Source organism: Leguminivora glycinivorella, chromosome Z (assembly GCF_023078275.1).
Source record: "Leguminivora glycinivorella isolate SPB_JAAS2020 chromosome Z, LegGlyc_1.1, whole genome shotgun sequence".
Lineage (NCBI taxonomy): Eukaryota > Metazoa > Arthropoda > Insecta > Lepidoptera > Tortricidae > Leguminivora > Leguminivora glycinivorella.
In genome coordinates this window covers 9,083,558-9,097,287 of record NC_062998.1, presented here as the reverse complement: position 1 = coordinate 9,097,287, position 13,730 = coordinate 9,083,558, and the positions used below count along the sequence as shown (strand labels likewise).

Below are 13,730 nucleotides of genomic sequence, written 5' to 3'. Positions count from 1 at the left end.
TACAGCTTTTTGGCACTCGCATCTGCATTTCCTGCCATAGGTCACGAGAGAGACTGAGAGGGGCGTTGACGACTGCAAGCAAGTACACTGACGACAGCATAAAGTCTTAACCACACAGCTCCTCTCTACCGAGTCATACCTCATGGATTATCTAATCGCATTGGGATTGTATTGGCAAGGGAGTTCATATGATAAGAGCGTCAACTATACTAGGAAACCTTCATTGGAGTTTTAGAATCGTACTCACCTCGGTGACCAAGTAGTAAGCTGATCATCTCTTATCCTGTTTAACTTGACATCATCTTCCCACGGGTAGTAGTGGTCTAAGCTTCCTTCTTCCGGATTGTAAACTCCAAGATCAGCCAATCGCTTCCGCACTTCAGCCAGGAAGGGCATAGGTAGAGGTGTCCGTTTGATAAGGGCGTCGGCAGTGCGTATGCAGAGGCAGTATCGCTTGAACCAGGCCCAGCGCGCTGCATCCGAGCCGTGGCAGACGCGCGAGTCTAGGCGGAGGCCGCAGGCTAACAGAGCGAGTTCCTGGGGACAAGAAACCTTGTTATATAAAACTGTTAACTCTGTAGTGTAGTCTTTTCATTGGTATAGATGACGTCTGTTGATTTTTGTATTTTGACAATGTCCACAACGATGCATCGAACAAATTGTCCTTCAGCGTGTTATAAAACAGTCAAATAAGATTAAGTACATTTACCCCCTTATTCATAAACGTACTCTAAAGTTATCAAGCCCATAAAGTTGGTTTGTCCCTTTCCGACGCACTGGTGTGATAGAAAGGGACAAACGAACTTTATCGGCTTGATAACTTTAGTGAACGTTTATGAATAAAGAGGTTAGTAAAAACTGTTCCTATATACAGTTCAACGACGAGAGAGAAGTCCTCGTCGAGAGTTTCGGCTACAGAAAAGTTGAATGGCTTCATTTTTGGCTTGAAGTAAAATATTTCGAGTTACAAGGGTTTTGGCGGTTTCACAATAGACTCAGAGGTAGTTTGATACCAGCAGTAAAATTACTAGCTTTAACGTTACCTTCAAGTATTGTGTGTGCAATAAATGTGCACCCAAATGCACAGCAGTCTCTTCGAAGTCGTATTGCTCGAAGAGCAGACTCGGCAGGTCCTTGAGGGCCGACGGCATAGCGCCCACCGGCTCGTTGTTGGCGCAGATCACGCCGCGCAGCCGGCGCACGCACCACACTCGGGCGCGCCACGCTGTAAACATCAAAAGAGATTTGAATGAAGTAAATCGAAACACACGCCGAAACAGGGACTAACGCGATACACTTAGAATTAGGTCTTTAAAACTGGTAGGTGTAGGTTTAGATAGTATGGGTAGTATGATATAGTGACATCTGAGCGCAAGCTTCTAGCGCCTGTGACAGGCGTGGCGTCATCTAGTTGTCGTCCGAGAGAGGTGAGTAGCCACCACGCTAGCTCTATCAACGGGCAGGAGAATAAAAACTAGTCTGAATGAATTTTAATAGTATACTTACATAGAGTGGGCATCTGAGCACAAGTGGCTAGCGCTTCAGCCAACCGCGGTGCCATCAGGTGGTCGTTGGAGATTGTCGCGAGCAGCGGCCCGTCGAGTAGCCGCCACGCTAGTTCGACCGACGGACGGGATAGTACGAATCGGTCTGAACCGGTCTCCTGTAATTGTTTTAGAGTTTAATTGACACATTCAGTCACCGTTTGGTTAAGTTATCATCACCACGAATGTTAATTTCAAGCAATTATAATACCACAAGCGTAAGAAGAATTCGAATGATAACACTAACTTTTCTTTTATTATAAATGGGCTTACTCTTGGTCACAGACTAGCCAAAGGCAAGGACGTGGCCTACGATGGAGTCCTCGCCCAGATGCCTGTTCAGAGATCTGAAATATAGCCTAATGAATATATATCATTGTTGGTAAGCCTTGCTAAAATACTTACATATAGAGCTATCTTCGGAATAGTGGGGCAGGCGGTGAACCTCCAACCCCATCCGTTTACGGAACCGTCGCTTTTGAAACGCCATCTCAATTCGTCACCTGCAAGACAAAACTTGTCAAAAAGACGCTACAATATAACAAACTAAAATAACAAAAAAAAAATGCCAGCCATTTCGCCGTCTTTCTCGAGTGACAACGATCATCTCTTTGTTTTATGGTATCGTGGGTGTTATCCTTCACTTCCTACAGTATAGAATACTAGTAGTTATATCACTCACCCGGTACTACGACCTCGTCCTCCCAGTCAGACGGGTCCCGCCCGGATCGCGTAGCTATGACTCGCCCGGACGCATCGGATATTGTTAGTGGGTCGTTCCGCCTCTCCGTCGAGCAGCCTTGCCCGAACATCACGCGGAGGGATATAGCTCCTGGTATCTTCACCACGCCTGGTACATAAACAGTATAATGTTACGTATGTGATGGGATAAAATCACAACACATCGTCACGATACTAGAAAGGATGGTTTTTCCTTAGCATGACGATTTTTCAATCGAAATTTAAATTCAAACTTTTCCATCTTTAACAACGACCGATTTTTCAGGAAGTTCAATAACATAGCCTCAGCGCCTTCTTGCGTCAGCAGGTCATCTTGCGAACAGTACAACCTGTCCCGAGGGGACCTCAAAAGTTGTGTTACTACAGAATATTTTTTGTTGCTTTGTTTCCTGATAACTGCCTACCTATAGTACCCTATATCAAGAAATCTTAATATGGTTAGCGTGGTCCACATTAGTCACCAATGATATGTGAGAGTCGTCTCGTGCGACGCCTCCTCCAGCTTGCACATACTTCGATCACCATGTTGACTACACCGCCCTATACTAGTCACGTGGCTACACCGCTCAAGCCATCTGGCTACACCGTTCTCGTCACCTGATATGTCCGTGTCGTCGGGGTAGGGGTGGGGGCTCTCCACGGTGACTGCGCGCGGCAGCTGTTTCTGCGGGCCCGCGCAAGCCTCCTCTAACTCGCATACGCATACTTCGATCACCATATCGGCCACGGCTGGCTTGTGGGCGCAGAGTGCTGAAAGAATAATGACATTGATTGATTGGCAAAAGCAAAATAGTTACTTACGAGTGCACTCGTAAAGTCGCGAATCGCGATCACTTTAGGCGGGAATTTGGACGAGGCGCGACGAATCTTGCCCGTCAGTGTTGGCTTTCAATAGCGATAATAGCATCCAGTATTCGTTCAGCAGAAGCGAGTTTTATTAGGCTGATGAACGCTTCGTCTTAACCTGTTTCGTCTAATGCCATCTTATTCAAATCACATCCATGTGGGATTTTAAATACTTTTCAGATGTTAGAAGGGCATATTTATATTATAATTTGTTATGTCTAACATAAGACATTTGCCGAGCGACGAGATAAATAGCTCACTCCTTCCGAGCGCACATACTGACCCATAAGCACATCGGTAATGGTTTTGACAGCGTTATTCGCGTCCGGTATTCGTCCGGCAGACGCGAGCTTGAGCAGATCAACCAGAGCCCGCGCGTCAGTTTCGCCCAGTTGCGACGTGAAGTCGTCTAGTGCCATCTGAAAAAAAAATAGAGATCTTTAAAATTATTCTAAGAAAGAAGAAAATCAAATTAGGTTATTAAAAATATGATTGGTAGGTATCTCACAGAGCATACAAATTTGACTGATGTGTTAAATATGTGTTAGTCAAAGTTTCCGATTTAAGTCACGTACTGACAGGACCGACCCGATTGTCTCTATATTAATTAAAAGTAAATAATTAAATATTATAGGACATTGTGACACAGATTGACGGAGTCCCACGGAAAGCTCAATAAAGCTTGTGTTGTGGGTACTCAGACAACGATATATATAATATACAAATACTTATATACATAGAAAACATCCATGACTCAGGAAATAAATGCCCTTACCGGGATTCGAACCCGGGACCGCGGCATAGCAGGCAGGGTCACTACCGACTAGGCCAGACCGGTCGTCATACGATACGGAATATTTACTACAGTAGAACCCGCTTATAACGATTCTGAGGGGACCCAGCCAAAAAAGCGTATTATACGGGAAATCGTATTAAACGTGAAAAAATTGTGATTTTTAATCGTAAACTTTTAATACGGTTATTTTTTCTTGGAGAGATAATGCTTTTCTTCTTATTTTTGACATTTATTTTTGAGACTGAGCCAAAGATGGGACAAATAATTCAGAAACTCAACACCGCAGCAGTGATAATGAGCGAAGTGTATGTAGGTAGGTACGAACTATAGCACTAACCGCTGAGTTAGGACGACAAATTACAAATTTATCTTTACGGGTGGCGGTGTCGCCAGAATCACGTAATTAGTACATTACAATTAGTTCCGATTTTTGTCACCCGCATAAATAAAGTTGTAAAGTAATGCAAGGTGGGTGGTTTTAGATGGTGTATTAAGCGGGGGCGCGAGTCGTATTAACCGTGAAAAAATGTCTGAAAACAAGTCTCAAATTGTAGGGACCGGCGTAAAATGGCGTAATATGCGGGAAATCGTATTAAACGTGATCATTTTAACCGAGTTCTACTGTAGTATATATACTACCGTACTATAGTAGTATACTGTAGTAGTACTGCTAAGGAATGGATTGCTCTTCCACCATCTGTGTTCCCAGATAAATACGGCCTCGGTCTCTTTAAAGCAAGAGTGAATAGGATATTACTGAATCGTCGAGCTCCATCTTAGACTGTCTTCACTTTCCATCAGGTGTGACTAGAGTCAATCGCTGATCAGTCTACAATAAAAAAAATGTATTTGTAAGAATGTTGTTACCTTGGGCGCCTCCGCCTGTTGCACAGTCATAGTAGCGGCAGCAACAGAGACTGCGCTCGAAGACATCACGGCAGAGTGTCGAGATGATATGGACCCGCTCAACGGACTGCTTGCCCCGCTCTGTAATGATACGTTATAATAAATAAATAAATATTATAAGGACATTCTTACACAGATTGACTGAGGCCCACGGTAAGCTCAAGAAGGCTTGTGTTGTGGGTACTCAGACAACGATATATTTATATAAATACTTATATACATAGAAAACATCCATGACTCAGGAACAAATATCTGTGCTCATCACACAAATAAATGCTCTTACCGGGATTCGAACCCGGGACCGCGGCGCAGCAGGCAGGGTCACTACCGACTGCGCCAGACCGGTCGTCAAACGATAACAAAACGGACGTGACAATCTGACGTGTATCCATGGCAGTTTAGTTATAAGGGTATCTTCATTCTTTCAGCTCCTTATCAACCAACCGTAGTAGCTTTGTAGGGCGACTTAGTGTAAGGACTGAGAGCACGCTCAATAGGGAGTGCAGCAGGGTGGGGCGAGTGGCGTGCATGTCAAACAATAAGCTCATACGTGTGCTGAGTCGACGCTCCATAGATAGCATAGAGGGATAAGGGAAGAGTCTCCATACATCAGTAAATACGGGTTATTTGTAGTGACGTCTAGCGATAATCACGCGTCAAATAGCGTAAATTATCAGTACCACTACTCGATACTAGGTGTCAATAGTGTCTCGTCTGCCAAAAATGTAATATTAGAACAGTTTACAACTTATATTACAAGCAGAAGGAATTGAAAAGAGAATACTGATTAATACTATTGTAATATTAGCTAAAAATTGGCGAGCATTAGACTCTTCGTTCGTCGCGACATCTATTGACAAGTGGCAGTACTGATTTTTTTTTTACTCACCTGTAGTGTGGTGCGGTCGGCGGGCGCCTCGCCGCCTCCCGTGCGAGCGTCCGTGTCGTTGTCCTCGTCCTCGATGTCCACGCCGGCGACCACGGGCGCTCCGGTGGCGCAGGCTTCGTGGGCGCGGAGAGCTTCGACTAGCAAGCTTCGGGCCTGAAAACATACGACACATGAGAAACCTCCTCCTCCTCTCCTTAGAACTTGTACATTCTTTTCTGCCGTGTACACAGTAAAAAGGAGTGTACAAGTTTCTAATGGGTTGGCAACGCGCACGTGACACTCCTTGAGTTGCAGGCGTCTATAGGTGACGGTGACCGCTTTTCTTCAGGCGGACCGTATGCTTGTTTGCCACCGACGTAGTATAAAAAAATATATAAAGGACAACCTTCGTTTTGCGGTGGGCGAAATAGATGTTCGAAAGGTAACATGAAAATGCGTTTTTGTGGTGGTCCGATATTCTCTATGGAGCATTGTTCTAGGTGTCAACCTAACCAAACCAAATATGCAAGTAAACTACGCCAAAAAGTGCTGACGTGCTAGCATGAGTTGCGTTCTCAAGTGTAACTCCATGAATCTAGAGTGATTCCAAGTATTGACTTGCACCTTGCACGTCAGTCAAAGTCATGCGTGCATGCTCCTAAGTCACATATCTACATTCATTTGATCAAATTACAATATTGCTCAGTGAGTTTCATCCTAATCATTGACTGTATAGAATAGATTTTACCCCAAAATTTTCTCGTATCATTTGTAAAACTTACCTGAGTAATATGTAGTCCTAGTAAAATAAGTGAGAGCGCGTGCTGTACAGCCACTGGCGGTTCGAGCGCCAAAGCTGCTGCTGCTAGCGATGGTATTGGCTCTTGTCGTTCTTCTACCATGGTCTCCTCGGAGTATAGACCTGTGAAGGAGTCAGTTATAAGCTCGGGGTACAAATTACAAATCATTTATTCAGCAAATAGGCCACAGGGGCACTTTTACACGTCAATATACAAGTTGAACTGAAATTACAATTGATAATACTAATTCTAAGTTCTAAAGCGTTACGCTACTGCAATGATTAGACATGTATAAGGTCTCTAAATGTCGATATTCAACTAAAATCTACACACAAATATAGAAAAGTACAAATACAAAAAAAGAAGTCTAAAATTACTTTAGAGATGCAAATTACTCTAAATGTCACAACTAAGGATAACATGTATACTTAAACTATATGAAAAATTATGGAGACTTTACGTTAACCAGCAAATGTTTCGTTATATTTCATAATGTTATGACATTGGCTGGTGTGTGTGCCAGCGTTTGAAGATTCAAGCTCGGTGTTTGAAAAAAACATTTACAAGTAAATTTTACAATGTAATGTCCTGACATTGGCTGGCGCTTCTTTTATATAATATTTAACCCTTTAAGGGGTCTCGATGGTAATCAATTGTATTATCTTATTTCTGTTCACTTAGCTCAGCCCCTCAGGTCCTTGCGGCGCGCTGCAAGCCGGCGATCAGCGCTGGCTAATAGTTAACACAGGTCATGCTTGTGTCTGGTAGTGGTCTACAATACTGACCTAGTGCGGTGGCGCCCAGTGGGTCGCGCAGCACGGGGAATACGAGCGGCTCCTGCACAGGCGCGCGCTGGTCCGTGACGGGCGGCCGCAGCGACCACGCGGCCGAGTGGCTAGAGCCTGCGGCCGCACGCTGCACGCCCTCCACACCGGCAACTAGCGCTGGTCGACGGTTCACGCAGGTCGTGCCGTTGCCTTGTTGGCCGTGGTCGTTGTCGCCCCAGGCCCACACCTGCAATTTAAACGATTAGGGAACTGTGACTAAAACACAAAACTACCTTCTTCGCTCAACAAGTTCAATTTTGTATGGTGGCCGAGCGTTTTAGATTTTGTACTGAAGTTGTTACTTGCCCGTGATTTTAAATATGTCTCAGGCCCTTGAGTGTTCATAATTATTGTGTTGTTACAATTCAATATCACGTAACGAGGCATTTTTAATGTTTTTGTTGATTTCAACTTACAAAAATTGGCGCCCGAAAGTTGCCAAGCTGCGAACGGACAACGCAGTGGATTTTACTGAGTTCATTTGACAAGCTAAATAGATACGTTTGCTTGATCTATGGCAGAGGTTCTCAAACTTATTTTCCCATGGAACCCTTTTAGAAAGCAAACTTAACTGACGGAACCTTCAAATTAAAAAAAAAAACATTGCAATCTGTATTTTAATAAATACATAATCCATAGTAAAATCTAATCATTACATTCTAATATGAGGTGTTACATGAAATTCTTTTATTTTTATTTTTTAACATTAAGAGTTGAAGTTGCATATCAGGTAACCAAAATTCACACGGAGCCCCCAGAGAGGCTGTGCGGAGCCCTAGGGATCCGCGGAGCACACTTTGAGTATGGCTGATCTATGGTATATATGACATCTGTGCGTTACAATGGTGGTGATGATGAATGGTGTCTATGGAACAGAATATCACATAGTAGTTGCCGGCAGTGACTGCGAGGCTGGGCAAGACACTGACGACCACATACAGTGCCTTCTTAGTTAGTTTTAGTAGGCATTTTCTGCAAGTCGACAACCATTGTGCCTATTTATTTAATTTAAAAAAATACAGAGCCGATACATGCAGTGCTTTCATGATAATGAGGAGGCACACTGACATTTTATCTCGCCTGGGGACGCCTGTGCAAGTGTCTAGGCATGTCACTGTCATTCATATGTGAGAGGGAAAAAACATATCATCTTCTCGCTCTCACGTATGAAATTCTTTATCGGTGCAATGATAGGGTGGCGCCATCTGTCATAACTTTTGAGTGTGCCTCCTCATTGTGGTATTTGAACGATTTATGTCGACGTCAACCGTGTCTCAATCACGCCTGAACATGATCTCAATCTCTCGAATAGAATAGTAGATGACATACCTGATTATCAGCAGTCACGGCGAGGCAGTGTAAAGCGCCAACAGCGCGGTGACCAACTCTTTGCCCGCGAAATGCTTCGATGACAGTTGGTCTTCGCACGTTGACGTCACAACCGTGCCAATCAGAAATAACCTTCTACACACACAAGCTCTGCTTACAGTCTCTTTGAAGGAACAGTATATGATATACCTGATTGTCAGCAGTCACGACGAGGCAGTGTAAAGCGCCGACTGCGACGAGAACAACTCATTGCCCGCGCAATGCTTCTACGATAGTTTCTCTTCGCACGTGCTCGTCACAACCGTGCTAATCAGAAATAACCTTCTACACACACAAGCTCTGCTTACAGTCTCTTTGAAGGAACAGTATATGATATACCTGATTGTCGGCAGTGACGGCGAGGCAGCGCCAACGGCGACGAGAACAACTCATTGCCCGCGCAATGCTTCTACGATATTTGGTCTTCGCACGTTCTCGTCACAACCGTGCCAATCAGAAATAACCTTCTACACACACAAGCTCTGCTTACAGTCTCTTTGAAGGAACAGTATATGATATACCTGATTGTCAGCAGTCACGACGAGGCAGTGTAAAGCGCCGACTGCGAAGTGAACAACTCTTTGCCCGCGCAATGCTTCTACGATAGTTGGTCTTCGCACGTGGACGTCACAACCGTGCCAATCAGAAATAACCTTCTACACACACAAGCTCTGCTTACAGTCTCTTTGAAGGAACAGTATATGACATACCTGATTGTCAGCAGTCACGACGAGGCAGTGTAAAGCGCCGACTGCGAAGTGAACAACTCTTTGCCCGCGCAATGCTTCTACGATAGTTGGTCTTCGCACGTGGACGTCACAACCGTGCCAATCAGAAATAACCTTCTACACACACAAGCTCTGCTTACAGTCTCTTTGAAGGAACAGTATATGATATACCTAGGGTTGCAAAAAAACGGTTTTTTTTTCTGGCTTGAAAAAAACATGAAAAAAAAAACCTTGAAAAAAAACAGTTTTTTTTTTCTGGAGTACGTTTTTTTTCTAAAGTACGAAATCTCAAAATTTGCAAAGCAGTTAATACTTTTATACGGTTTTTTAGACTTAATGTCAACTATTAAACGAATTTAATCAAATAACTTTAATTTCTGGTCTTATAAAAGTAACATTTACGAAATCTGTAGTTGGTAGTTATCACTATTTACTGTTAGCAACACCACCGCCTCTCCACGCTGCACGCAGCATCGGGGATTCCCCCATAAACGTTTGTATACTGTATGTTAATCGAATTAAAATGTATGTTTTGTTATTGAAACAAGTTACAAGTCACGAAAAACCGGTATTGTCGAATTATTTGAATATATATAAAAACCATATTTAGAAAAAAAAACCATGGTGCTCGGTTTTTTTTCATGTTTTTTTTTCATAATTCTGAAAAAAAAACATTTGTTTTTTTTTTCTATTTGCAACCCTAGATATACCTGATTGTCAGCAGTCACGACGAGGCAGTGTAAAGCGCCGACTGCGACGAGAACAACTCATTGCCCGCGCAATGCTTCTACGATAGTTTCTTTTCGCACGTGCTCGTCACAACCGTGCTAATCAGAAATAACCTTCTACACACACAAGCTCTGCTTACAGTCTCTTTGAAGGAACAGTATATGATATACCTGATTGTCAGCAGTCACGACGAGGCAGTGTAAAGCGCCGACTGCGACGAGAACAACTCATTGCCCGCGCAATGCTTCTACGATAGTTTCTCTTCGCACGTGCTCGTCACAACCGTGCCAATCAGAAATAACCTTCTACACACACAAGCTCTGCTTACAGTCTCTTTGAAGGAACAGTATATGATTTACCTCATTGTCAGCAGTCACGGCGAGGCAGTGTAAAGCGCCAACGGCCACGTGAACAACTCTTTGCCTGCGCAATGCTTCTACGATAGTTGGTCGTCGCACGTGCTCGTCACAACCGTGCCAATCAGAAATAACCTTCTACACACACAACAGTCTCTTTGAAGGAACAGTATATGATATATACCTGATTGTCGGCAGTGACGGCGAGGCAGTGTAAAGCGCCAACCGCCACGTGAACAACCCTTTGCCCGCGCAGCGCCTCTACAATGGTTGGCCTTCGCACGTGGACGTCACAGCCGTGACCGAGTCGGAAGTAGTCGCCTTTACCCCACGTCCACACCTGTTTTAAAGAGAGAAGATTTTAATGAGGTCTGATTTAGACACACTAATAGAGCTTACGCTGAACTTCTGATTTATAAAATGATACGAGTATACAAAGAAAGGAATTAATTTAATTCTGTTTTTTTTTATTAATTAAGTAAAAATAAAATAAATAAATATAAACCCTCCTTGGAACTTGTACACTTCTTTTTGCTGTGTACTTAACACAGTAAAAGGTAGTGTACAAGTTACTAATGGGTTGGTAACGCGCATGTGACGAATGGCGGACGGCGGATCGTATGCTTGTTTGCCACCGACGTAGTATAAAAAAGATATTATAGGACATTCTTACACAGATTGAATGAGTCTCACAATAAGCTCAAGAAGACTTAATTGTTACAGATAGTTTCACGAAAGCTGGCACGAATGGAGTAAACAAAACTTTGATTGTAATAGTGATGACGACGATGCGTCGCAAATGATAGGCCTAAGTGCGTTTTCACATTATCCGATCCGATATCGGATGTAGGATCGATATCCCATACATTACAAGCATTTTGGATTTTTTCCATTGAAATCCTTTCGACATCCGGTATCGGATCGGATAATGTGAAAACGGACTAACTTGTATCGTTATACGGTCGTATGTACCTAATTGTTAATCTAAATCAACCGTAACGTAATTAAGGTGGCTCGCCTAGGTTACCCGAAGCTCAGGCTGCGTTAGATGGCGTTAATCTGCAAATTACCAATCTTATTTTTTTTGTGGAGTCGTACAGGCATTTATATACTTTCAATTATGCTTCGCGAACATTTAATATTAAAATTGACGTATTACAACAAACATTCAACTTCTCATTGTAATGTTAATCCCCTTAATGTAGATAAATTTACTATTTTACACTATTTTTAAGTACCACTCACACATACAAACAGTGTTTTTGTATTCCTTCTAGTCGATAATTTCACGCGGCGACAGCTTGTTTAAATAGCCTTGCGGTAAATACGTGCCATCGCATGATTTGCATGGAAGTACTGGGTTCGAATCCAGGACTTTTTTCTTTTTTTATACTACGTCGGTGGCAAACAAGCATATGGTCCGCCTGATGGAAACCGGTCACCGTAACCTATGGACGCCTGCAACTCAAAGAGTGTCGCATGCGCGTTGCCGCCCCATTAGAAACTTGTACACTCCCCTTTGCTGCGTGTGCACAGCAAAAAGGAGTGTACAAGTTCAAAGGAGGGTTTGGGTTGCCGACGACTCAAAGGACAATAGACGGAACAAATTAGTTCCGTAAGTCCTCCCGTCGTCAGCACCCCGCACCCTCGTTGAGCTCTGGCAGCCTTACTCACCGGCAGGAACACAACACTATGAGACACTATTTTTTGTTTTTTTATTATACATATAAATGTATATGTACTCGTACAGTAGTTACTGAGCGTTTTCCACAAAAAAGATAAAAAACCTATTCTCTTACATGGTAATAATTTTTGGGTTCGTCGAACTCAGAATTTCTAACATAATTATCCTAATCTGATATTTTAAAAAATTCCAAAAAGTATAGATAAATTTTAGTTTCTAAACTACGATTCGAATGATTTTTTTTTCTAATTGTTTATTTTCGATGGAGCAAGGGTATTCAAATCGCTTTTGAAATCTTAAATTAGTAAATGAAAATGCAATAGTTAACTGAGTAACGTAATGCTTTAAAAACTCAAGTGGACATTTTTAATCTAAGGAGTAATTTCCATAAAATATTATATTTAGCGAGGGTATTAAAAGTTGTGTTTTATATCTCAACTTAATAAATAGAAAATCAAAATGGCAATAAAAAAATCAATATGTTCTCTAAGATAAAATTGATACCTTCGGCTCTCCATTCTTGCTCGGTCAATAAAAAATACAAATTTATATCCAAAAAAATACAAAAAGTTTATAGAATCCTGGGAATCGAACGCACCTTCACGGCGTGACAGACGACTGTACACCAACGACGCCATTACATAACACGCTGTTCCCGACGAAATTGGGCTATATATATATAATTATTTAAATATAAATAATAATGTCAAATCCATACTAATATTACAAATGGGAAAGGGTGTGTGTCTGTTTGTTTGTCCGTCTTTCACGGCAAAACCGGAGCGACGAATTGACGTGATTATTTAAGGGGATTTAGTTGAAGGGATGGAGAGTGACATAGGCTACTTTTTGTCTCTTTCTTACGCGAGCGAAGCCGCGGTCAAAAGCTAGTTTATTATAAATGGGAAAAGCTGGTTACTCTATAATCTGAAGTGGAAGAATTCGTTGTTTCACCAAAGATAATGTGTGTTTGTTTGTTTGTCCGTCTTTCACGGCCAAACGGAGCGACGGATTGACATGTTTTTTAAGTGGAGATAGTTGAAGGGATGGAGAGTGACATATGCTACTTTTGTCTCTTTCTAACGCAAGCGAAGCCGCGGGCAAAAGCTAGTACAGCACGGGTAGCATGGTCGCGCGATAGACGATAAAATATCAGGCCGTCCCTGTCGCACTATTAGTAAGTGCGATTATAGGGACGGCCAGATGTTTTATTATTTTACGCGCGACCATAATTGCCTGCCTGGACCAGATTATATTGATGATAATTTGATGATAATTATTATTTGTAACCATTTAATTAATATTGTCTTCAGTTATCGCGATAGTTACTCATGTAATAAAAACTATGAAAATGGATTAAATCGCGTATAATGAGTTTAAAATTCATCCCGATGTTACGAACACTTTACAGCGTTCGTGGTCAACGGGTGACTGAGGAAAAATTACAATGTGCAAAAGCTACCCATATTCTTGTATAGGTATAACCATTTAGTTGTTGAAGAAAAACACATTCACACAACAATAACATAGGTCAACC

The 13,730-nt window shown here is 42.4% G+C and overlaps 1 protein-coding gene across 1 annotated transcript in view; it reads right to left on the bottom strand.

Moving 5' to 3' along the window:
- Positions 1-13,730, bottom strand: part of LOC125241146 (probable E3 ubiquitin-protein ligase HERC2) — a 130,440-nt gene that overhangs the window by 20,533 nt on the left and 96,177 nt on the right. The window contains exons 61-72 of the mRNA XM_048149481.1: positions 10,694-10,849; positions 7,287-7,515; positions 6,484-6,623; positions 5,723-5,875; positions 4,795-4,914; positions 3,415-3,550; positions 2,883-3,035; positions 2,227-2,394; positions 1,950-2,047; positions 1,507-1,663; positions 1,044-1,225; positions 248-537 (exon numbers count right to left, since the gene is read on the bottom strand). Of these exons, the coding sequence (XP_048005438.1) occupies positions 248-537; positions 1,044-1,225; positions 1,507-1,663; positions 1,950-2,047; positions 2,227-2,394; positions 2,883-3,035; positions 3,415-3,550; positions 4,795-4,914; positions 5,723-5,875; positions 6,484-6,623; positions 7,287-7,515; positions 10,694-10,849 (1,982 nt within the window). The remainder of the gene's footprint in view (positions 1-247; positions 538-1,043; positions 1,226-1,506; positions 1,664-1,949; positions 2,048-2,226; positions 2,395-2,882; positions 3,036-3,414; positions 3,551-4,794; positions 4,915-5,722; positions 5,876-6,483; positions 6,624-7,286; positions 7,516-10,693; positions 10,850-13,730) is intronic.